Source organism: Manis pentadactyla, chromosome 17, assembly GCF_030020395.1.
Source record: "Manis pentadactyla isolate mManPen7 chromosome 17, mManPen7.hap1, whole genome shotgun sequence".
Lineage (NCBI taxonomy): Eukaryota > Metazoa > Chordata > Mammalia > Pholidota > Manidae > Manis > Manis pentadactyla.
The window spans coordinates 11,392,067-11,418,896 of record NC_080035.1 but is presented as its reverse complement, the minus strand read 5'-3'; the positions used below and the strand labels follow the sequence as shown (position 1 = coordinate 11,418,896).

The 26,830-nt window shown below is 37.4% G+C and overlaps 1 protein-coding gene across 1 annotated transcript in view; it reads right to left on the bottom strand.

Moving 5' to 3' along the window:
* Window positions 1-8,257: 8,257 nt before the first annotated feature.
* Window positions 8,258-26,830, bottom strand: part of NUFIP1 (nuclear FMR1 interacting protein 1) — a 43,662-nt gene continuing 25,089 nt past the window's right edge. Inside the window, exons 8-10 of the mRNA XM_036889721.2 lie at window positions 21,498-21,614; window positions 9,837-10,069; window positions 8,258-8,557 (exon numbers count right to left, since the gene is read on the bottom strand). Coding sequence (XP_036745616.2) covers window positions 8,441-8,557; window positions 9,837-10,069; window positions 21,498-21,614 — 467 coding nt within the window. The 3' untranslated portion in view covers window positions 8,258-8,440. The remainder of the gene's footprint in view (window positions 8,558-9,836; window positions 10,070-21,497; window positions 21,615-26,830) is intronic.

Sequence of the window (26,830 nt, the reverse complement as noted above, 5' to 3'; positions counted from 1 at the left end):
CCTTCATATCTCAGAAATCAGTTCATTAAATGGACAGTAAGATAACAAGGGAGGTGTGAATAATTAATGAACTAAATCCAAAAAAAACCTCATATCCAAGAACTGGCACACCTAGCCCCCCAAAACTGAATATTTACAAATATTAACCATGTATTCCATGAAGCAGAAACCACACAGGCTACATTCTATCTGCTTGGGAATTTTAAACACACTTAAATCTGAGTTAGATGTAAAGGCAATTGAATCTGAAATTATACACTAGAAATAAGAGTCACCAGAGCTGAAGCCTGTCACACATAGCCAAGGCAGCACTCAGGGGAGCATTTTCAGTCTTAAATACATTTATTAGAAAACAAGAAAGATTAAAAATAAAACTTTGCCCAATACACTTTAAAGCAGTGATTGTGTCAATATCCCCAGAGATATGGTTGTCTGTGAAAGTAATTAGGAGTATGTGAATTAATTTATGTACTTAAAACCTATGGAATTTGCATGCTAACCTGTATTAAGAATAGACCAAGTCATATTTTAGAATATCAAGTCAGTTTGTAACATTTGTTACTTCATCCTGATGAGATGAATTGGGTTAGGAGTCACATTTTGAATAATTATAAAAATTAAATGGAGCTCCTTGAAGTCAGGTAAGAGGCCTTATTCATTTTTGTATCTTCAATTCATGCACAGTGCTGGCATATCAGTAAGCACTTAACCATATTATAGGAACTGAATTAATCAACGCATTGGACAGAGAATCTCCCAAAATACAGGGTTCTTTGGAGGAAAATGGTGAAACAGAATAAAAAGGTCTGTATGGTGGTTATAATGTTGGGAAACAGACCTAAACACATGAATTTTAACCTCAGGTCTGTGATGTCATAGTGTCACATGTCAGGTGTTCCAGGATTCGGGATAGGATCTTAAAAATAGAGAGGAGCACGAGGGCTGACAGCTGCTATCAGCTTTCTTGCCTTTCTTCTTGCAGCCAAGAGTCATGGACTTCAATAACCCCAGTGTCAGATAACATTAATTTTTCAACTGTAACAGCAGACAGATTTTGAAAATCTAGTCCCTGTTAGCTGTGTGTCAAAAAGGTAGCAAGCTCTAGCTCTAGCTAATAAAAGTAACTAGAACATAAGATCAAAATTTCTGATATTATGGGAGACAAAAATATCTCAGTAACTTTAATTTACTTAAAACACTAAAAAGTGATCATTTACTATTTTCATAGGACAAATTTTAATTAAACCTGAAAACTGAGGTAACATTATTTCACAAACAACTGTTTATGCTCTAAGAAATTAGTTGAACCTCATCAAGTACTACACATACTTTATACTTTACATACTTTTGCAAAGGGAAATAAAAAAAGATCCAATTCTGAACCATAAAAAAAAAGCATTTCAATTTAATCTTTTAAATTAAATTTAAAGGCCATGTCTATATTAACATTTTAAATGTTCACTATTTGAGCTACTTAACTAGTGCCAGTAGGTGAATTTCAACATGTCCTTTGATATAAACAGCAAAAACTTAAATTTTAAGACCTTCTTACTGTATTATTTTGATTTGGTTTATTTTAAAATTATTACCCCCTTGCTACAGTTAAAGAATGACTCTTGTTGGAGACCCTGCACCAACAGCTGCTCAAACATCAGGGACCCTGCAGGGATCTTTGAGTTTGTGGAACTTGCTGGAAATGGAACATACGGATAAGTTTCTAATAAAAGTTACAATATGAGAAGTAGAGGAGCCAAGATGGTGGCGTGAGTAGGGCTGCAGAAATCTCCTACCCAAACCATATATATTTGTGAAAATACAACAAATACAACTATTCCTGAAAGAGAGACCAGTGGATACAGTACAACAGCCAGCCTACATCTACACCTGCGAGAACTCAGCACCTCACAAAGGGGGTAAGATATAGGCCATGACCTGGTGGGACCCGAGCGGCCCCCACCCCAACTCCCTGGCGGGAGGAGAGGAGTCAGAGCGGGGAGGACATGGAAGCCCAGGAAAGCTAAATACCCAGCCCTAGTCATCCACACCAGGAGTACAGACACACAATGCGTGGTGTGCTGGATATCAGAGAAATGGAACAGTAAAACCTGTGAGCGGGTGCCCGCAGCCGGCGCCCCCGGGACAACAGAAAAGCAAGTGCTTTTTAGAAAGTCTTAAAGGGACAGGGGCCTCACAGCTGGACGCAAGTGTCCCGGCGCACTCAGCCCAGCACCTGGGAATCCCAGGGAAATTCAGGCACTCCAGCTCCCTGGGCGGGAGCTAAGGCCCTCACGGCAATAAACAGCCTCCCGCCCATTCCCCCTCCCGTGCGCCCCGCCATAGCAGGGGAGCGGCCTGGGAGGGGCCGCACCCACAGCAACCGTCCAGAGCCTCCTCCACAGCCACCTGGGCCAGACTCAGAGGCCCTGCTGGCGAGCGCAGACAGAGGAAGCTGGGACAGGGCGCCAAGGGTCGCTGTTCTCGCAGGAGAGCACACCCAGCGCGCCTGCCCCTCCCTGGAGGGCTCTGGGCTACCCAGACGGCTGCCCTGCTCACAGCGGCTCAGGAAATAAAACCGGAAGCTGCTCCGAGGAGGGCAAGGCGACCAGCAGGCAGGAAGGGACTTTGTTCTCCCAGCTGACATACACACCAACAGCCCACGACTATGTCAATCACCATGTAAAGGCAGAAGAATCTGACCCAGTCCAGAATCACCCAGACAACCCCTGAGAGGGAGCCTGGGGGAGACAGACTTAACCAGTCTTCCTGAAAAAGTATTCAAAACAAAGGTCATAACCATGCTGATGGACCTGCAGAAAAAACATGCAAGAGCTAAAGGATCAAGTTAGGAGGGAGAATACAGAAATAAAACAATCTCTGGAAGGACTTAAGAGCAGACTGGATGAGGTGCAAGAGGCTGTTAATGGAATAGAAATCAGACATCAAGAATACAGAGAAGCTGAGGCAGAGAGATAAAAGGATCTCCAGGAATGAAAGAATACTAAGAGAACTGTGTGACTAATCCAAAAGGAACAATTTCTGCATTATAGGGGTACCAGAATAAGGAGAGAGAAAAAGGGATAGAAAGTGTATTTGAAGAAATAATTCCTCAAAACTTCCCCAAACTGGGGGAGGAAATAGTCTCCAAGACCATGGAAGCCCACAGAACTCCCAACACAAGGGACCCAAGGAGGGCAACACCAAGACACATAATAATTAAAATGGCAAAGATCAAGGACAAGGACAGAGTATTAAAAGCAGCCAAAGAGAGAAAAAAGGTCACCTACAAAGGAAAACCCATCAGGCTATCATCAGATTTCTCAACAGAAACCTTACAGATCAGAAGAGAATGGCATGATATATTTAATGCAATGAAACAGAAGGGTCTTGAACCAAGAATACTGTATCCAGCACGATTATCATTTAGATATGAAGGAGGGATTAAACAATTCCCAGACAAGCGAAAGTTGAAGGAATTTGCCTCCCACAAAGAACCTCTACAGGATATTTTAAAGGGACTGCTCTAGATGGAAGCACTCCTAAGGCAAAATAGATGTCACCAGAGAAATTAAAATCACAACAAAGAAAGCAGACCAACCAAATACTAACTAAAGGCAAAAAATAAAATGAACTACTCACAAAAGCAGTCAAAGGAAACACAAAAGAGGACAGAATAAAATACCTAACATATAAAGAATGGAGAAGGAAGAATAAGAAGGGAGAGAAATAAAGAATCATCAGACTGTGTTTACAATAGCTTAATAAGCTAGTTAAGTTAGATGGTTAGATAGTAAAGAAGCTACACTTGAAGCTTTGGTAACCACGAATCTGAAGCCTGCATTAGCAATAAGTACATATCTTTCAATAATCACCCTAAATGTAAATGGACTGAATGCACCAATCAAAAGACACAGAGTAGCAGAATGGATAAAAAAGCAAGACCCATCTATATGCTGCCTACAAGAGACTCACCTCAAATCCAAAGACATACACAGACTAAAAATCAAGGGATGGAAAAAAGATATTTCAAGCAAACAATAGGGAGAAAAAAAGCAGGTGTTGCAGTGCTAGTATCAGACAAAATAGACTTCAAAACAAACAAAGTAACAAGAGATATAGAAGGACATTACATAATGATAAAGGGCTCAGTCCAACAAGAGAGTATAACCATTATAAATATATATGCATCCAATACAGGAACACCAACATATGTGAAACAAACATTAACAGAATTAAAGGAGGAAATAGAATGCAATGCATTCATTTTAGGAGAGCTCAACACACCACTCACTCCAAAGGACAGATCCACCAGATGGAAAATAAGTAAGGACACAGATGCACTGAACAACACACTAGAACAGATGGACCTAATAGACATCTACAGAACTCTACACCCAAAAGCAGCAAGATACACATTCTTCTCAAGTGCACATGGAACATTTTCCAGAATAGACCACATACTAGGCCACAAAAAGAGCCTCAGTAAATTAAAAAAGATTGAAATTCTACCAACCAACTTCACAGACTACGAAGGTATAAAACTAGAAATAAACTGTACAAAGAAAGCAAAAAGGCTCACAAAACACATGGAAGCTTAACAACATGTTCCTAAATAATCAATGGATCAATGACCAAATTAAAATAGAGATCAACCAATGTATGGAAACAAATGACAACAACAGTACAAAGCCCCAACTTTTTTTGGACTCAGTGAAGGCAGTTCTAAGAAGAAACTATATAGCAATCCAGGCTTATTTAAAGAAGGAAGAACAATCCCAAATGAATAGCCTAAAGTCACAATTATTGAAACTGGAAAAAGAAGAACAAATGAGGCCCAAAGTCAGCAGAAGGAGGGACATAATAAAGATCAGAGAAGAAATAAATAAAATTGAGAAGAATAAAACAATAGAAAAAGTCAATGAAACCAAGAGCTGGTTCTTTGAGAAAATAAACAGAATAGATAAGCCTCTAGCCAGACTTATTAAGAGAAAAAGAGAATCCACACACATCGACAGAATCAGAAACGAGAAAGGAAAAATCACAACAGACACAACAGAAATACAAAGAATCATTAGAGAATACTATGAGAATCTATATGCTAACAAGCTGGAAAACCTAGAAGAAATGGACAACTTCCTAGAAAAATACAACCTTCCAAGGCTGACCAAGGAAGAAACAGAAAATCTAAACATACCAATCACCAGCAACGAAATTGAAGTGGTAATCAAAAAACTACCCAAGAGCAAAACCCCTGGGCCAGATGGATTTACATGGAATTTTATCAGACATACAGAGAAGAAATAATACCCATTCTCCTTAAAGTTTTCCAAAAAATAGAAGAGGAGGGAATACTTCCAGATTCATTCTATGAAGCCAGCATCACCCTAATACCAAAACCACGCATAGACCCCACCAAAAAAGAAAATTACAGGCCAAAATATCCCTAATGAACATAGATGCAAAAATACTCAAAAAAATATTAGCAAACCGATTTCAAATATACATCAAGAGGATCATAGACCATGACTAAATGGGATTCATCTCAGGGATGCAAGGATGGTAGAACATTAAAAAATCCATCAACATCATCCACTACATCAACAAAAAGAAGCACAAAAACCATACGATCATCTCCATAGATGCTGAAAAAGCATTCAACAAAATTCAACATCCATTCATGATAAAAACTCAACAAAATGGCGATAGAGGGCAAGTACCTCAACATAATAAAGGCCATATATGATAAACCCACAGCCAACATCATACTGAACAGTGAGAAGCTGAAAGCTTTTCCTCTAAGATCGGGAACAAGACAGGGATGCCCACTCTCCCCACTGTTATTCAACATAGTACTGGAGGTCCTAGTCACGGCAATCAGACAAAAAAAGAAATACAAGGAATCCAGATTGGTAAAGAAGAATTAAAACTGTCACTATTTGCAGATGACATGATACTGTACATAAAAAACTCTAAAGACTCCACTCCAAAAGTACTAGAACTAATACTGGAATTCAGGAAAGTTGCAGGATACAAAATTAATACACAGAAATCTGTGGCTTTCCTATGCACTAACAATGAACTAACAGAAAGAGAAATCAGGAAAACAATTCCATCCACACTTGCATGAAAAAGAATAAAATACCTAGTCATAAACCTAACCAAGGAAGTGAAAGACCTATACCCTGAAAACTAAAAGACACTCTTAAGAGAAATTAAAGAGGACACTAACAAATGGAAACTCATCCCATGCTCTTGGCTAGGAAGAATTAATATTGTCAAAATGGTCATCCTGCCCAAAGCAAAATACAGATTCAATGCAATCCCTATCAAAATACCAACAGCATTCTTCAATGAACTGGAACAAATAGTTCTAAAATTCATATGGAATGACAAAAGACCGTGAATACCCAAAGCAATCCTGAGAAGGAAGAATAGAGTGGGGGGGGGAGGGATCTCACTCCCCAACTTAATGCTCTACTACAAAGACACAGTAATCAAGACAATTTGGTACAGGCACAAGAACAGAGCCACAGACCAGTGGAACAGGACAGAGAGTCGAGATATTAACCCAAACATATATGGTCAATTAATATACGATAAAGGAGCCATGGACATAGAATGGGGAAATGACAGCCTCTTCAACAGCTGGTTTTGGCAAAACTGGACAGCTACATGTAAGAGAATGAAACTGGATCATTGTCTAACCCCATATACAAAGTTAATTCGAAATGAATCAAAGACCTGAATGTAAGTCATGAAACCATAAAACTCTTAGAAAAAAACATAGGCAAAAATCTCTTGGACAGAAACATGAGCGACTTCTTCATGAACATATCTCCCCGGGCAAGGGAAACAAAAGCAAAAATGAACAAGTGGCAGTATATCAAGCTGAAAAGATTCTGCACAGCAAAGGACACCACCAATAGAACAAAAAGGCATCCTACAGTATGGGAGAATATATTCATAAACGACAGATCTGATAAACGGTTGACATCTAAAATATATAAAGAGCTCATGCACCTCAACAAAAAGCAAATAATCCAATTAAAAAATGGGCAGAGGAGCTGAACAGACACTTCTCCAAAGAAGAAATTCAGATGGCCAACAGACACATGAAAAGATGCTCCACATAGCTAATCATCAGAGAAATGCAAATAAAAACACCAGTAAGGATCACCACCATCCAAAAGACAAACAACAACAAATGTTAGCGAGGTTGTGGAGAAAGGGGAACCCTCCTACACTGCTGGTGGGAATGTAAATTAGTTCAACCATTGTGGAAAGCAATATGGAGGTTCCTCAAAAAGCTCAAAATAGAGATACCATTTGACCCAGGAATTCCACTTCTAGGCATTTACCCTAAGAATACAGCAGCCCAGTTTGAAAAAGACAGATGCACCCCTATGTTTATTGCAGCACTATTTACAATAGCCAAGAAATGGAAGCAACCTAAGTGTCCATCAGTAGATGAATGGATAAAGAAGATGTGGTACATATACAGAATGGAATATTACTCCCCCGTAAGAAGAAAACAAATCCTACCATTTGCAACATGGATGGAGCTAGAGGGTATTATGCTCAGTGAAATAAGCCAGGCAGAGAAAAGACAAGTACCAAATGATTTCACTCATTTGTAGAGTATAAGAACACAGAAAAAACTGAAGGAACAAAACAGCAGCAGAAACACAGAACCCAAGAATGGACTAACAGTTACCAAAGGGAAAGGGACTGGGGAGGATTGGTGGGAAGGGAGGGATAAGGGGTGGGGGGGGGAAGAAAGGGGGCATTACGATTAACATTTTTAATGTGGGGCAGGGCATGGGGAGGACTGTGCAACACAGAGAAGACAATTAGCGATTCTACAGCATCTTACTATGCTGATGGACAGTGACTGTAATGGGATTTATGGGGGGTACCTGATGATGGGGGAGTCTAGTAAACATAATGTTCCTCATGTAATTGTAGAATAATGACATCAAAATTAAAAAATTAATAATTAAAAAAGTTACAATATAAAAAAAAAAATAAGAATGACTCTTACTCTCTTTCATTAAAAATAAAATGAGTGTATTTCTCTCCCCAACCTATAGCTTTGCTCAGCTGAATTAAACATTTTTAAAGCTTTTTTCTTTACTACTAAACCCTTCAGTTCTCAACTGGTCCAAGAGCAGACTTCTTTACACAACAGCAATACATACAAATAAAAAGTAGAATTCTGTCAGCAAAAATTAAGTATGAGCCCAACAATAAAGACATGGTCTTAAAAATCAGTTATGTATTTATTTGCATAGATTCAAAGGAAAGACTTGAAAATCCACCATAACATTCTAAGAGGCTTATAATTTAATTACCAATCCAGTTTTTTTAAAAAAGGTTTTCCTCCACTAACTTGAGGATATACTGTTTCACATGCTTCAGTTACATATGCTGAAACATCAGAGACCTACTCATCTTTAATTTTCACAGAATTAGTATTAAGTCCAAAAAAGTCTTTTTTGATGATGTACCGAACACACTGCAAAATCACATTTCTTTCATGTCGAATGTCAGGAGCTAAAAGCTAAAAAACAGTAAATAAAAAAAAATAAGCTGGTAAGCAAAATATATCCAATAAACACAGTCTAAAATATCATGTGTGCCTTATCTATATGAAGAACACAGAATAGTAAAGATGTGTACTATATTTATTATTTTGCGCAACAACATTTTCTTTTAACTTATACCAAGACTAGCTTTTTAAACAACACAAAAGTTCATATTTGGGGTCCTTTCTAGGAGTATCTAACAAGGGACAGGAAAAATGGGTCTACAATCCTTTAATCTAAAGATCATGTCAAAGAGGACTGCTCCCAAACCCAAATCTATAACCAGTGTAGAGACTGGTAGATACAGTATATATAATAATAGTGAAATTAACAATCTAAAAAATCCCAACATTCCCAGACTCTTTTAACTTCCCATTTTTGTACTTACTGTAATGAAAAGAAAGCTAAAAATCCCTGTTATTTATGGATTCACAATCAAGGAATCGTGATTTGCCAAAAAGAATAAAGTAACTGACTACCCAATTTATTTTCTTATGTCACTAATGTAGTTTCAGAAACACTATACAGGACATTTCAATGGAAAAGTGATTTAATTTATCACTTATAAGATAAACATTTAAAACATGCAATTTATTTTATATGGCACCAAAATTTATAAAATAGTACATTTCAGATTAATTTTAATAAGAAGCAAGTGTGTCTATATGAAATGCCTCATAAAGGATAGCCACAGAACACTTTAGCTATAGCAGAAGCACTAACTGACAAGGCCAAAAACAAAAAGACAAAAAAACAGATTTTACACCGAATGCCAATAGTTTACTAGTTCACTAAAAAAAGTCTTGGATCTTTGAAGAGCTGCATGTCCACTACTCAGAATTAAAACATGTATTGCTATCTCTTCATAATCCGAAGAAAGGTAACAGATATTTGAGCATACCATACTGATAATAAAACCAATAATGTACAAAATAAACTCATTTTTCTCCCATCAGCCTACCATCAATTTAGCTGTGCTTTCAATGAATACTTTAAAAATGTCACTACACCTCAATACATATTTCCTTACCAACCAGTTAAACCTGGATTCTTTTAAGTAGTTCTGAAAATTGTTATGCCACATTTATTGAACATAGCCCTGTGCCAAATGCAGTTTCCATATTAAGATACAGATGACTCTTCAAGAAGCATGTCTCTGGTGACCTTTAAATACACATACATGCACACATGCATGAACTCTATTTTCATGAATGAGAAAAACACAAAAATAGAATGTAAAGAAAAATAATTTACCATTTCCAGCAGATGTGGATGGTGAGTTCTTGGTTCAAATAATGTTTGACAGTTGTGATAACCTTTTTTCCTCTTAGGGTTTATCCTTTTAAAACTTTTCTTTTGATTTTCATACTTGACTTCTGAGAAATTTCTAACAGTCACTTTAATATCTTGACTTGTTCTCTTAGGAGTACTGTTATGAAGAACCTGGTCTTCTGCCAGAATGTCTGCTTCAGTCTTGATGGGAGCTTCTAAAGGTAATGAAAAACAAACACAGAAATTCTGAAGGAAAAAAAACAGGCAGAACTTCCAAAAATAACCAGAAAGCCATAATAATCCCATTCCCCAGACATAATACTGGCTACTTAATTAGTGCTAGACATTTATAATGTATTGCAATATTTTTCAAATTGGGATCTATAACTGCTAAGAATTGAGGACTACATAAAGGAATAAAGATTGCCAGTAACATTCAATATGTAGATAAATAAAAAATATATTTTCTTGTTTGAAAAAGAATTTTTAAGATAATTGACTATGTAAAACAAAAAATAATAACAATGTATGTGGGGTTTATAACATCTATAGAAATAAAATCTATGATAACCATAGAACAAAGGAAGGGAAGAGGAAAATGAAAATATAAGTATATTGTTGTAAAATTCTTAAATTACGTATCAAGTGGTATAACAGCATTGGAAAGTATACTGTGATAAAGCTGTACACTATAAACCCTAGACCAACTTCAAAAGGATAAACCAAACAGGTATAACTAATAAATCAATATTTGCACTGCGCTATAAGTATAGGATTAATCCAAATGCAGGAAAAGAATGAAAACAGAAAAGCAGACTGAGACAAATAAAAACAAACTGTATCAATAATTATAATATATGTAAATAGTTAAAATACCCCACTTAAAAGGCTGAGTACTCAGGGGAAAAATAAAGCAAATACAAGACTAGCTACCATGTTTCAAGAAATCAACTTTAAATTGCTAGCAGTCCTCAATTTGCACAATCTGAACTGAGATTAAATCTCAGATATCAAGGAACAGTGTGAAGTGAGAACTGCCTGTATAAAGTTCACAGGTTAAAAGTAAAAGGAGAGAAGAAGATGCCATGCATACACTAACCATAATGAATTTGGGATGGCTATATCAGTACCAGAATAAAGGGACTTCAGAACTTTAGAACAGGGACTATCACCAGGGATAAAGACGGACATAATGATAAAGAGGTCAATAAAACAGTAACACCTAATAACAGAGTTTCAGTATACATGCAGCAAAAGATTACAGAACTGAAAAGAGAAATAGACAAATCCATTATTAAGGCTGGAAACTTGAACACTCTGCTCTTAGCAACTGAATAACAATAAGAAAATGAGTGAGGGTATGGAAGAACTTAGTACCACTAACAATCCACTCAACTGACAAAGAACACTAGACCAATACGTTCTTGTCAAATTCATATGAACATTTTACCTTCTGTGTTGGGCTATAAAACAAGTCTCAATAAGTTGAAAGAAATGAAAGTATACAGAGTATGTCCTCTGACTGTAACAGAAAAGTAAAATCAATAATAGAAAACTACCTGGCAAACCTCCAAATATTTGGTAACAAAACATACTTCTAAATAATCCATGAGTTAAACAACAAATCACAATTAGAAAATATTTGAAATAAATTAAAATGAAAATACAATGTGTCAAATTTGTGGGATGCAGCTACAGTAATGCATGAAGGCAAATTTATAGCTTTGAATGCTTATATCAGAAATGAAGAAAAGTCTAAAGTCAATTATTTAGACTTCCCTGCAAACAGGCAGAGAGTGACAGGAAAAAATAATAGAGTGAAAATCAAAAAATTAGGAATAGACAAGAGAAAAATCAACAAAGCAAGAAGTTGGTTCCTTGAAAAGATTAATAAAATTAATAAACACGTGTGATCAAGAAAGAAGGAAAAATACCAATAATACGAAGAACCAAAAAGGGACATCACTATAGATCCTACACTATAGATCCTACAGATATCACAAGAAAATATTATGTATAACTTTTTGTAAATAAATTTGACAACTTATGTGAAACTGATTCTTCTGAAGAACACAAATTATTAAAACTGACTCACAAAAAAACATGTTCTTATACCTATTAATGAAACATTATTCACAATTTAAAATCTTCTCTAAAGGAAATGCCAGGAACAGATGGCTAGACTACTGAATTCTACAAACAAGAAAATGGTGGGAATCCTACACAAGCCCTTAAAAAGGAGAAGGAGTAAACAGATCCCAACTCATACCAAATCCAGACAAGGCCACTGTAAGAGAAGACACACACACACACACACACACACACAAATATCCTTTACGAACATGGATGTAAAAATTCTTAATAAAATATTAGCAAATCAAACCCAGCACTGTACTAAAAAGGTAATATACATATCCAAGTAGATTTTATCCCAGGAATACAAGGTTGGTTTGACATCTAAAAAACCACCAATGTATGTCACCATATTAATAGATTAAAGAAGAAAAACCGTATGATCGGTTCACAAGTTTCCCCTCCTCACACTCCCCAAATAGTTATTCTGTATTCTTGACTATCATGAATTACAGGCTTATGTGATATAAAGATATCCTAAAAGTTGAGAGACTGGTTCAATTGCCCGGACAAGAGTGTGGGAGTCTAATAACATCCCTCAAAACCCTCAACATTCAAGCATTACATAGGAATGAACCTGGAAATTACATTTGAAAGGAAGTATAGAGTTTAAGTATTAGAAGCACAGAATGTGGTCCCAAACAGTTAGGTTCAAGTTCTAGTCCCATCAAATAATAGCTGTATGATCCTGGAATATGCTACATATCTCTGCCTAAATGAGCTCATTGTGAAAATTAAATGAGTAAAGCATATAAAACAGGGTCTGACACAGAGTAAAAACTATATAAGAATTTGCTATGATGACAGTGGTTTTAATCTACCTTCACAATGATGGGGACAAAAAAGTAAGAGAAATATAACCATAAAAGAATGGAGCTAAGAATCCTTAAGGTGGTTTGTAGAATTTAAAACTATGGGAAGAATAAAGGCAAAAAGAAATACCAGAGCACTTCTATTCTTTCCATTCCCTTCAAGTACTGATTTCCCAATCCAGGAACACAAATATCAAATGAATCAGAGCTTATATTGACAATTTTCTGCTAAGGAATGAGGAATGAAATCATTTATATTTTTCTTGAGGTCCACATTTCCCAGCTTAGCCTCATATTTTAATGTAATATTTATCAATACAAATAAACTTAAAATACAGCCTTTGACTTTTTCAAACCTAAATCACTCTTTTTGGTATGATCTTTTTAATGAGATTTTGATTTGGAGGTCCCCCAATCATAGCTAAACCAGTTGGAAGAAATATAACAATTCTGGGAGTTGTAAAACTGTACTTAACTTCTAATACAAGGAAACCAACATGCAAACCTCAGGACAAATACCAAGCTGACCCATCTGGAAATACTACTCACTGAAATTTTCTTTCCTATGTATATCTTAATGATTTGCATGGCCCCAGAACCAAGCATAGCCTCTTCTTGTGCTTCAGTCTTTCCTGAGAGATCCTTTCCTTGTTTACAAGTCTTTCCAGAAAAGCACTACTCATGTTTAAGATCCTCTGTACACTTTTCATGTTAATTCCCAAGTTGAGACAGATCTTAACTATGAAGATACAATTGTCAAAATCTGTGAGAAAGAATCGGACTGCTCCTCTCCATTCAGAATCCACTTAAACAGCCTTCCTTATGCTATTTCATGGTTCAAAAAGGCCCACTTTATTTCCGTGGTTTATTTATTCCTAAGTCCCTGTGTGTTAATATCCTATTCTATAGCACTAGAAATTTGCTAGTGACTTAGATGGCTTGATAAAACTGAACTGAAACTATACAAAATAATTCTTAAGGCTTAGAAATGTGACACAAGGGCTTTTTCCTTAAGGCAGGGCATTTTAGACAATTGGTAAAGATGAATTCATATACAAATCAAATTTATCTTTCAATAGATAATATCCTCTGTTTCTACAAGAAAAGGCTATGCATTACTATGCAGAAAGACGGCAAGCGCCACCCAGAGAAAGACTATTAAAGGAAGACAATTTGGTTTCTTTAGATTTTTAAGTCCCTACACCTAGGTTTTACATCAGCGCTGCCACGTACTAACTCTGTAACACTTACCTCTCTAAACTTAAGGTTCTACAAAATGAAGGGATAGGACCTCAAAGACCCTTTCCTGTTTTCTTTCTCCCTTTTAATTTAAAAACGTTGGCAGCTTCAAAATGAAGACATGAGTACAAAAAAAATATTAAGTGCTTTATTTTAAGAGAGTAGAAAAACATTAGTACAGCTTGTTTTTATGAGATTCAGGAATCTGATAATGCTTTCATTGCTATTACCTGTCATAAGTACAGCTGATAAGCATGAATGTAATATGTGTTTAAAGAATAACTCCATCTTCATATCAGTGTATTGGAAACAAGAGTAAAGAAATAAATACCTTTTTAAAATTTAGAAAAAAGAAGAGGCAACCATGTGTCAGGAATACTCTGATAAAGCCAAAGTAGTTTAATTTCAAAATTCAACTAGCTACCAAAATTAACTAGCTACCATCATAAACCACAGCCCATTAAAAAAGAAAAAGATGCCTGTTACAGACAGATTCAAACATAACCTTTCATATTAAAGCCCGATTCTTCCTTCTTCACCATCTTCCAACTACAAATACTACTTCCAGCTCAATCAACATTAAAAGTGATGCCATCTTCATCCCACTAATTCAGATCTTCCCTTCATCCCACATACTCTTTTAGACTCTTTATTCTTATCTTCAGTACAGTTCCTACAGTGGGTACATATCTTGTCCTGAGACACAAACAAATGAATTCTCTCACAGTTGGTAAGCCTAAATAAAATTACCATGCAGAGCCAGGTTTCCACAACAGCAGTAAAAAGAGGCTTATTCACTAAACAAATGTTGGATTATTGATCTAAACCTTGAGTAAGAATTGCCACACTGCAATACATCAGAGAGCCTTCTCACAGCTCTTTTAGGTGGCCCTAACAGAGATACTAGAGATTCAGCTTCTTTATCATCATCTGTTAAGGGAAGATGCACATCCTGAATATTGTCTTCTCAAAAAGACTGGAAAGGATTCCATTTCTTCAAACCTTTAAAACACACAGGCTAGATTCGGATTAAAGATGGTGGCGTGAGAGGAGAGACAGAGGCTTCCTCCTAAAACTGGATAGAATTAGATAATTTAATTGGCACAACTAATCCTGAGAGAGCAACAGGAAAGAGGATGGTGCCAGACGGCACACATCTGGAGAAGAGAGCAGACCTCAGCAAACGGGGTGACGTACCAGAGCTGTGGCTCCACGGGACCCGAGCCCCTCCCCCACCCCAGCTCACGGTGGGAGGAAGAGAAACGGAGCAGGGAGGGAGTGGAAGGCCTGGGACTGCTGAATACCTAGCTCCGGAGATCTGCGCCGGGAGCACAAACCTACATTTCATGGTGCTTTCATGAGACTCGCATGACTACTGGGTTGGAAAGTTAATACAGGCAGAGCTCCTGGGGAGACTGGGATTCTGGCCGCTTGTGGAAAGCAGGGATCCATATCCGGCTGCTCTGGGACAAAAGCTTATACCTGTGTGCCCGGCCCACTGGCTCAGGCAGTGGAGACAGGCACAGCAGCCGGGATGCGGGGAACAGCTCTTTCCTCCCCCAAGTACCGCTCCCCTGTGACCCCCGACATTGCTTCAGGGGCTCAGAAGCTCCAGAATAGAGCTTCTGGACACTAGAGGGCGCCATATACAAACATGAAATGCCAAAGCAACCTTGTCCAGAGTAAAATTATTAATACAACTCCCGAGAAAGATTTAAATGATATGGACCTCGTGACTCTTCCTGAAAGGGAGTTCAAAATAAAAGTCATCAACATTCTAATGGAGGTACAGAAAGACATCCAAGAACTCAGGAATGAATTCAGGTAGGAGATCCAATTCTTGAAGAGCATGATGGAGGGTATTAAAAGCAGGTTGGATACGGTGGAGGAGACAATAAATGAAATAGAAACTAGAGCAGAGGAATACAAAGAAGCTGAGGCACAGAGAGAAAAAAGGATCTCTAAGAATGAAAGAACACTGAGAAAACGGTGTGACCAATCCAAGCGGAACAATATTCACATTATAGGGATACCAGAAGAAGAAGAGAGAGAGAAAGGGATAGAAAGTGTCTTTGAGGAGGTAATTACTGAAAACTTCTCCAATCTGGGGAAGGAAATAGTCTCCCAGGCCATGGAGATCCACAGATCTCCCAACACAAGGGACCCAAAGAAGACAATACCAAGACACATAGTAATTAAAGTGAAAAAGATCAAGGATAAGGACACACTGTTAAAACCAGCCAGAGACAGAAATAAGATCACATACAAAGGAAAGCCCATCAGGCTAACCTCAGACTTCTCAGCAGAAACCTTACAAGCCAGAAGGGGGTGGCATGATGTATTTAATGCCATGAAGCAGAAAGGCCTGGAACCAAGATTACTTTATCCGGCAAGATTATCATTTAAATTTGAAGGAGGAATTAAACAATTTCCAGATAAGCAAAAGCTGAGAGAATTCACCTCCCACAAACCATCTCTACAGTCTATTTTGGAGGGACTGCTATAGATGGAAGTGTTCCTAGGGTAGGATAGCTGTCACCAGAGGTAATAAAACCACAGTAAAGAAAGTAGAACAGCTAATTACGAAACAAATGCAAAATTAAATTAACTATCCTCAAAGTCAATCAAGAGATAGACAAAAAGTACAGAATTTGATACTTAATATATAAAGAATGAAGGAGGAAGAAAAAGGAGGAGAAATAGAAAAGAACCTTTAGATTATGTTTGTAATAGCATACCAAGTGAGTTAAGTTAGACTCTTAGATAGTAAGGAAAGTAAATTGGAACCTTTGGTAACCACGAATCTAAAGCTGAAATGGCAATAAGTACATACCTATCGATAATCACCCTAAATGTAAATGGACTGAATGCACCAATCAAAAGACATAGAGGCACTGAATGGATAAAAAAACAAGACCCATCTATATGCTGCTTACAAGAGACTCACCTCAAGCCAAAAGACATGCACAGATTAAAAGCCAAGGGATGGAAAGAGATATTTCATGCAAACAACAGTGAGAAGAAAGCAGGGGTTGCAGTACTAATATGAGACAAAATAGACTTAAAAACAAAGAAAGTAACAAGAGATAAAGAAGGACATTACATAATGATAAAGGGCTCAGTCCAACAAGAGGATATAACCATTATAAATATATATGCACCCAACACAGGAGCACCAGCATATGTGAAACAAATACTAACAGAACTAAAGGAGGAAATAGAATGCAATGCATTCATTTTAGGAGACTTCAACACCCCATTCACTCCAAAGGACAGATCCACCAGACAGAAAATAAGTAAGGACACAGAGGCACTGAACAACACACTGGAACAGATGGACCTAATAGACATCTATAGAACTCTACACCCAAAAGCAACAGGATACACATTCTTCTCAAGTGCACATGGAACATTCTCCAGAATAGACCACATATTAGGCCACAAAAAGAGCCTCAGAAAATTCAAAAAGATTGAAATTCTACCAACCAACTTTTCAGACCACAAAGGCATAAAACTAGAAATAAACTGTACAAAGAAAGCAAAGAGGCTCACAAACACATGGAGGCTTAACAACACACTCCTAAATAGTCAATGGATCAACGACCAAATTAAAATGGAGATCCAGCAATATATGGAAATAAATGACAACAACAACACAAAGCCCCAACTTCTGTGGGATGCAGTGAAAGCAGTCTTAAGAGGAAAGTATATAGCAATCCAGGCATATTTAAAGAAGGAAGAACAAACCCAAATGAATAGTCTAACGTCACAATTATCAAAATTGGAAAAAGAAGAACAAATGAGGCCTAAAGTCAGCAGAAAGAGGGACATAATAAAGATCAGAGAAGAAATAAATAAAATTGAGAAGAATAAAACAATAGAAAAAATCAATGAAACCAAGAGGTGGTTCTTTGAGAAAATAAACAAAATAGAGAAGCCTCTAGCCAGACTTATTAAGAGAAAAAGAGAATCAACACACATCAAGAGAATCAGAAACGAGAAAGGAAACATCACAACAGACCGAACAGAAATACAAAGAATTATTAGATAATACTACGAAAAACTTATTTGCTAAGAAGCTGGAAAACCTAGGAGAAATGGACAACTTCCTAGAAAAATACAACATTCTAAGACTGACCAAGGAAGAAAGACAAAATCTAAACAAACCAAATTACCAGCAAAGAAATTGAAGCGGTAATCAAAAAACTACCCAAGAACAAAATCCCCGGGCCAGATGGATTTACCTCAGAATTTTATCAGACATACAGAGAAGACATAATACCCATTCTCCTTAAAGTTTTCCAAAAAATAGAAGAGGAGGGAATACTCCCAAACTCCTTCTATGAAGCCAAAATCACCCTAATACCAAAACCAATCAAAGACCCCCACCAAAAAAGAAAATTACAGAACAATATCCCTGATGAATGTAGATGCAAAAATACTCAACAAAATATTAGCAAACCGAATTCAAAAATACATCAAAAGGATCATTACCCCATGACCAAGTGGGATTCATCCCAGGGATGCAAGGATGGTACAACATTCGAAAATCCATCAACATCATCCACCACATCAACAAAAAGAAGTACAAAAACCACATGATCATCTCCATAGACGCTGAAAAAGCATTCAACAAAATTCAACATCCATTCATGATAAAAACTCTCAACAAAATGGGGATAGAGGGCAAGTAACTCAACATAATAAAGGCCATATATGATAAACCCACAGCCAACATCATACTGAATAGTGAAAAGCTGAAAGCTTTTCCTCTGAGATTGGGAAGAAGACAGGGATGCCCACTCTCCCCATTGTTATTCAGCATAGTACTGGATGTCCTAGCCACGGCAATTAGACAAAACAAAGAAATACAAGGAATTCAAATTGGTAAAGAAGAAGTTAAACTGTCACTACTTACAGATGACATGATATTGTACATAAGAAACTCTAATGACTCCACTCCAAAACTATTAGAACTGATATCAGAATACAGCAAAGTTGCAGGATACAAAATTAACACACAGAAATCTGTAGCTTTCCTATACACTAACAAGGAACTAATAGAATGAGAAATCAGGAAAACAATTCCATTCACAACTGCATCAAAAAGAATAAAATACTTAGGAATAAACCTTAACAAGGAAGTGAAAGACCTATACCCCGAAAAACAGAAGACACTCTTAAGAGAAATTAAAGAGGACACTAACAAATGGAAACTCATCCCATGCTCTTGGCTAGGAAGAATTAATATCATCAAAATTGACATCCTGCCCAAAGCAATATACAGATTTGATGTAATCCCTATCAAATTACCAACAACATTCTTCAACGAACTAGAACAAATAGTTCAAAAATTCATATGGAACCACAAAAGACCCCAAATAGCCAAAGCAACCCTGACAAGGAAGAATAATGTGGGGGGGGATCTTGCTCCCCAACCTCAAGCTCTACTACAAAGCCACAGTAATTAAGACACTTTGGTACTGGCACAAGAATAGAGCCACAGACCAGTGGAACAGAATAGAGACCCCAGATATTAACCCAAACATATATGGTCCATTAATATATGATAAAGGAGCCATGGACATACAATGGGGAAATGACAGTCTCTTCAACAGATGGTGCTGGCAAAATTGGACAGCTACATGTAAGAGAATGAAACCGGATCACTGTCTAACCCCATACACAAAAGTAAATTCGAAATAGATCAAAGACCTGAATGTAAGACATGAAACCATAAAACTCTCAGAAACAAACATAGGCAAAAATCTCTTGGACATAAACATGAGCGACTTCTTCATGAACATATCTCCCCGGGCAAGGGAAACAAAAGCAAAAATGAACAAGTGGAACTATATTAAGCTGAGAAGCTTCTGTACAGCAAAGGACACCATCAGTAGAACAAAAAGGAACCCTACAGTATGGGAGAATATATTCATAAATGACAGATCCGATAAAGGGTTGACATCCAAAATATATAAAGAGCTCACACACCTCAACAAACAAAAAGCAAATAATCCAATTACAAAACGGGCAGAGGAGCTGAACAGACAGTTCTCCAATGAAGAAATTCAGATGGCCAACAGACACATGAAAAGATGCTCCACATCGCTTGTCATCAGAGAAATACAAATTAAAACCACAATGAGATATCATCTCACACCAGTAAGGATCGCCACCATCCAAAAGACAAACAACAACAAATGTTGGCGAGGTTGTGGAGAAAGGGGAACCCTCCTACACTGCTGGTGGGAATGAAAATTAGTTCAACCATTGTGGAAAGCAGTATGGAGGTTCCTCAAAAAGCTCAAAATAAAAATACAATTTGACCCAGGAATTCCACTTCTAGGAATTTACTCTAAGAATGCAGCAGCCCAGTTTGAAAGAGACAGACGCACCCCTATGTTTATCACAGCACTATTTACAATAGCCAAGAAATGGAAGCAACCTAAGTGTCCATCAGTAGATGAATGGATAAAGAAGATGTGGTACATATACACAATGGAATATTATTCAGCCATAAGAAGAAAACAAATCCTACCATTTGCAACAACATGGATGGAGCTAGAGGGTATTATGCTCAATGAAATAAGCCAGGTGGAGAAAGACAAGTACCAAATGATTTTACTCATATGTGGAGTATAAGAACAAAGAAAAACTGAAGGAAAAAAACAGCAGAATCACAGAATTCAAGAATGGACTAACAGTTACCAAAGGGAAAGGGACTGGGCAGGAGGGGTGGGAAGGGAGGAATAAGGGCAGGGAAAAAGAAAGGGGGCCTTTAAATTAGCATGTATAATGTTGGGGGGGGCACAGGGAGGGATGTGCAACACAGAGAAGGCAAGTAGTGAGTATATAGCATCTTACTAAGATGATGGACAGTGACTGTAATGGGGTCTGTCGGGGGGGACTTGGTGAAGGGGGGAGTCTAGTAACCATAATGTTCTTCATGTAATTGTTGATTAATGATAATAAAATGAATTAAAAAAACACAGGCTAATACAACCACACATATAGGGTTACTGTACCCTCCAAATGAGATAATTTATGTAAATGTGCTTGCTCTATGAAGACAAATGCCCTATATACATGTAAGGAGTCCTATCATCTTCTTTGTCATAAAGGCCTCTCTCCACCTACCAAAGGTGCTAAACATGTTAAGACAAGGGTTCTTGAGAGTAGAGAGAAAAAATTAACTTTCTTTGCTATATCTTTCAGGATTTTCTTAGATTCCACTAGTAGATATTATCTCTTCCCCTTCCTGTTCTTTCATTACATCATTTTTGCCTTTTTCTCCCAAAGTAGCAACACATTTCCCCATTTCTCCAACTTTCCTTTATCCTATATTACCTTTACTTCTGAATCAAATGAAAAGGGAATTTGAAGATTAAATAAAGAATGTGCATAATACACCCTGTCCTCAGATACATACACATGAAAGGATGTGGCCCTGACTTACCTTCAGGCTCACTCTCTGACCCGGAGAGACTGCCATAGTTGCTCATTAGTGAGCACAGGGCTGGTGTCACTTCCTTGGGTATGACAGTGCTTTGTGGTTTCTCCTCTTTCTCAGACTCTGAAATAGAAAGGGAAGAACTAAGAGTAAAACAGCATACCAAAAATAGCTACCACTATAAAAAAGAAAGCTGACAGCCCCCACTCCCTTATGTATTAGTGAAAGAAAGTAATTTCCAATCATTTCCTTAATCTTCCCCAAAGAACAAAATCCAGGAGTCCTAAAAAATCTCTTTTTGGTTTGAATCTTCATGGCCAGAGAAGCTATTTAACCCGAAGAGAAGACAGAAGGGCAAATGGAAGCTATACACAGCCCAGTTACTTACCTTACTTGACAAGTTGTGGAATTGGGCCTTATCTAAATTAATTTAATTGTACAGTCTTTAATAGTAATCATTAGGCAGCAGGAAGGCCAGAAATGTATTTAACTTCACTGGATTAGTATCAGTAACTGAAAAATTAGACTTAGAAATAAATAAAATATAAAAATATCTACCTTTTTTGTTGTTTTTAAGAGTGGTTTGGGGGACATAAATAATAGTTAAACCATTCTGTAGATAAAGGCTCAGTCAGTCAGAGAGTTGTGCTGGAATGAACCTGCCCAAAGATTTTATTATTGAGAACTTCTAAGAACTTAAGTAAACAAGCCAAGCATGAGAATTTAGCAAGTACTGAAGAGCCTGCCAAAGGTAGAGTGTTTGATCAGAGCCCAGCAGGTCTATTTGTAGCCCCAGGACACTACCTATTATATTTATTTTTGGCAGCTCTAAAAATGTATTAAATCTATTCTAAACACTCAATAAAAATAAAGCCTCACTGAAGAATGAAAACAATAGGTAACCTGTCTACGTAATGAAGCAACTCAACCCCCAACCAATACGAAATGTTTCAAGACAGCATGTTCACCAAGTCAGTCCAGGGGAAATCATCAACACATGCAAGTAGGAGGTGGGAGCATACGTCTATGTGAAAACGGAAATGCCACCTTCTGGTGGATGAAGTGAAATCCTCTCTCCTCCACCCATCCACAATGCCCAGCACCATACCGTCCAAAAACTGCTCCTTGTCAATTTTAAGTTAACCACCTTTTCTCCTGATTTAATAAAGGGAAAAGAAAACACAGTTTTACATTTATCTATGAATAGTGGATTAAACAGAATCTATCTACAGTATTTATATGGAGACAGCTCATCTCTTCGCTTGAATAATGAAAAGCCAAACTGTAGTATTCTCTTCTAAGACCCAGAAAGAGTTACCAGAAAGTACAATACAGTTGACTGTAATGCTCTTTCAAAGCACAAATTCATTTAATCCTTATGAGATCCCACTTGCACTATTAATTACAAACGATGAAGTCAAAATTCAGTAAATCTGAGTAACTTTTCCTTCAGGTAACAAAACCATACAACAATTGGGTCAAATTTAAATCCTGGCTATCTAAGCCCAAATCCCAATGCTTAACTAGTAGGCCAGTTATATATCCTACATATACATTAAATCCTCTCCTTAAAATGAAACCATCCTACCAAAATGTCCCTATGGTAAATAATATTACTAACAAATGTTTTTCAGATTTAGCTCCATTTCTCTGTTCCCTTTTACAGCAAAACTCCAAACAACTATTTGATATTACTCACCAGGGAAATCATCTGGGCCTGAAATTTCCTACAGCTGCCTGACCCACACTGGAATCTACTCTTGTCTTTCAGGCCCACCACATCAGTGACACTTTTACTTCCAAGTCCACCTAACTGCCAAACCTAGATGTCATTTCTTGGTTCTCATTTAACTTAGCACCTACAATTGACAGTAATCATGTTTTACTTTTGAAAATCTTTTTTTTTTTCACTTGGCTCTCCTTTCCCAGCTCCCTTAACTCTCCTCATTTAACTTCCAAAATTCTTGAGTGTCCTTTCCAGTCGTCAGCAACCTTTTCCCCTTAAGTTGCCTCCTCTTACAACCTAATTTTATCTCAAATCTTAAAATATTATCTAGATAACAGTGAATCACAAATTTGTACCACCAGCCTTTAATTTTCCCTTAAACTCCTCTGCTCCTAACTGCCCCTTCAACATCTCTACTTAAATGCCAAATAGGCATCTCCAAGTTAACCCATCCAAAAGAAAGACTTGATTTCTACTCAAAACATGCCCTCCAGCAGTCTCCATCCCAGTAAATGCCAACCCTTCCTTCTCAATGATTAGGCCAAACCAGCAATCATACTTGACTCCTCTTTTTGTCACATACTATATCCGATCCATCAACAGATACCGTCAGCACCATTTTGAAAATATATCAAGGAACACACTCCTCATTACTTCCAGTAGTACAATGCTAGTTCACATCAACAATTCTTGCCTGGACAATTCTAGAAGCCTCTTAAAAGATATCCCTGATACGACCCTGCCCACCACTCCCTAGTCTATTTTCTACCTAAACACGTAAACAAGATCACATCACCTCTGCACAACCTCAGAGTAAATCCAAAGTCCTTTCCTGGCATACAGGCCCTACTTGAGCTGGTCCCTCACTCACCTGAAATACTACCACTTTCTTCCCAGCTTACTCTTCTCCAATCTTTTCTCTCAACACAGGAAGCATGCTCTCACTAGGGGGTGTTTGCTTTCTCTACTTGGAAAGCTATCCCCTCTAGTATCACCTCCTAAATCCATTCAGATTTGTTACTGTAACCTTATCAGAGATGTCTTCACTGATTATATAAAATAACATTCCATTTTTTCGAACCACCATCCTCTGTCCTTTTACTTACTAGCTTTACTCTTTCTTCAGGACACTTAGAGTAAGCCATATTTATTTACTGAATCTCCCCAACTAGAACATAAGCTACAGGAGAGAAGGGATTTGGCTTTGCTCATTAATGTATTCTCAGAGCCTAGAACAGTACATACATGCTCAACAACTATTTGAAGAACAAACTGTTGCATGAATGAGGGAAGACGAGTTGAAAGGGCTGACTGGTACAGAATGACAGAGCTAGGAAGAGATGGAGCCACAACAGAAGCCTTGCTCTGTGTGGATTCAAAGCTCATTCCTTTTTCTTTTTCTTCTTAATAAAATGATTCCAGTTTCATTTTAAAAATCATATACACATGCATAAGAAAAATACTGGAAGGATATACAACAAAATGTGGGCAGTGGCTTGTACTCTGTAAGTTAAGAAAGTAGGTTAATTTTATTTTATGCTTGTCAGTCTTACATTTTCTGCATTACTTTTATAATCAGAAAAAAATAGAAAAAGAAAAGCATAGGAAAATAAACCCTGGAAGAAAGTGTTACCTCACAATTCAAGAAATGGAAAGCAAGGCTTTCACTGGTCTATGTATCACCCCTTTTCTAAAAAAAAGTTTATAGTTGTAAACAATTTTAGAACTACACAAGTGTTGCAAAGATACTACAGAGAAATTCCAAACCTCCTTCACTTAGCTTTTCTTAATGTTAACATCTTACATAACCATAGTACATTTATCAAGCTAGCAAATTAATACTGGTATATTGCTACCTAAACTGCAGACTGCACCATAATTTCACCAGTTTTTCCACTAATGTCCTTTTCCTGTCCAGGATCCAATCCACCATATCACACTGCACTCAGTCATCAAGACTCCCTTTCTGTCTTCTCCAAAGCTGTGATAATTTCTCAGTGTATTTCCTTGTGTTTCATGACTTGATACTTCTGAAGACTCCCAGTAGGGTACTGTGAATACCCCTCAGTGTGGGCCTGCCTGATGGTCTCTGACAATGACACTGAGGCTGTGGAGTTTAGGTTATCTCATCCCATCATCTCAGGGACTCCATGACATCAATATGACTTACTACTGGTGATGTTCACCATCATCATTTGGTCTGCCTGGTTTCTCCACTATAAAGTTACTATTTTTCTCTTTCAAGGGGAGGGAAATTAAGCTCCACTTCTTGGAGTAAGGGATATCAAAGAACTTTAGACATATGTTAAAACCACCAGTCATGAACATTTGGGGGGAGATATTTTGAGGCTATATAATTATGGTGTTTTACCTTAAAGTTTGCCACTGATTTTACCCTTCATCAATGCATCTTGCCTGAAACAATTATTATTGTGGTATTCTAATGGTGACTTGCTAGTTTCTTCATTTCTTCTACATTAATTGGAATTCTTCTGTAAGAAAGATTTGTTCCTCTACCCCCTTTTTTAATCAGTACAGACTCACGGATATTTTATTCTTTGGGTTATAAACTACTATTACTTATTTTGTGGCTCAAATTGTCCCAACGTTGGCTATTGGGTGCCCTTTCCAGTTGGTCTCTGCATCCTCTGACACAGCCCATCCTGATGTTTTTTGAGCACTTTCTTACTTTCTGAGATGCTTTAGGCTTACCTTGTATTCTCCATCCCAGCCCTACAATCAACCATTTCTCCAAAAGGCCTGGGTTCCTTTAATAGGAGAACAGTAAAACTACACCCTAGGAGCTTGGTGTTCTCATTACTAGGAGTGTCACAGACCTCACTGTACTTACTGTCTCCACAAGGATAAGAGCTAGGAGTTCACATAAGTGTCCAACTCCTCCCTGATTTCATTACCCATGAGTTATGTTTTGGGAGTCCACCACACCTAACAACACTTTGAAAAGGGGTATCATCCTTTTGGCACTATCAAAATATTCTGTTCATATAAAAAACAAAAGGCTGTTCCCAAAGTACCTTGGATCTACCAGGCAACTCTAACACATGGATTTTTAGTAATTATCCTGGAAAGACTATACTGAAGGCCTGTACTGGCACTCAAGAAACTTCACTCATTTTTTAGTAAAAACAGCCAAAATGTCTCTCTAAACTAAAAAACCAGCAAAACAAAAAAAATAGTAGCAATGAAGATGACAAAATTAAACTTAAGAATGATTATAAAATACCAAATCCAATCATTTCTCTTACTGTTAAAACACTGATGACACTCTTCTCAGGATAAATCTCACCTCTGTAATACATATACATTATGTTCCCACCAACCAAAAAAAACACAGTCATCTAAAAACTATGTATTTTTGAAGGCAGAGAAAGGCTTCTCTGAATTATACTACTGGGTATGCAAAATCCCTATTGGAATGAAAATAGGAAAAAAATAAAAAGAGGCCCTTTGAATGTGTTGCCCAACTCTAAACACTAGTTGGGAAAGCTTCCTACCTGGTTTCTTTCTACAAATTATTTCTTTACTTGTGTCTCCCCCCTCAGTCCCTCCATCCCCCTCACTCCCTCCACTATTTCCTATTGCCTTTAGGGAG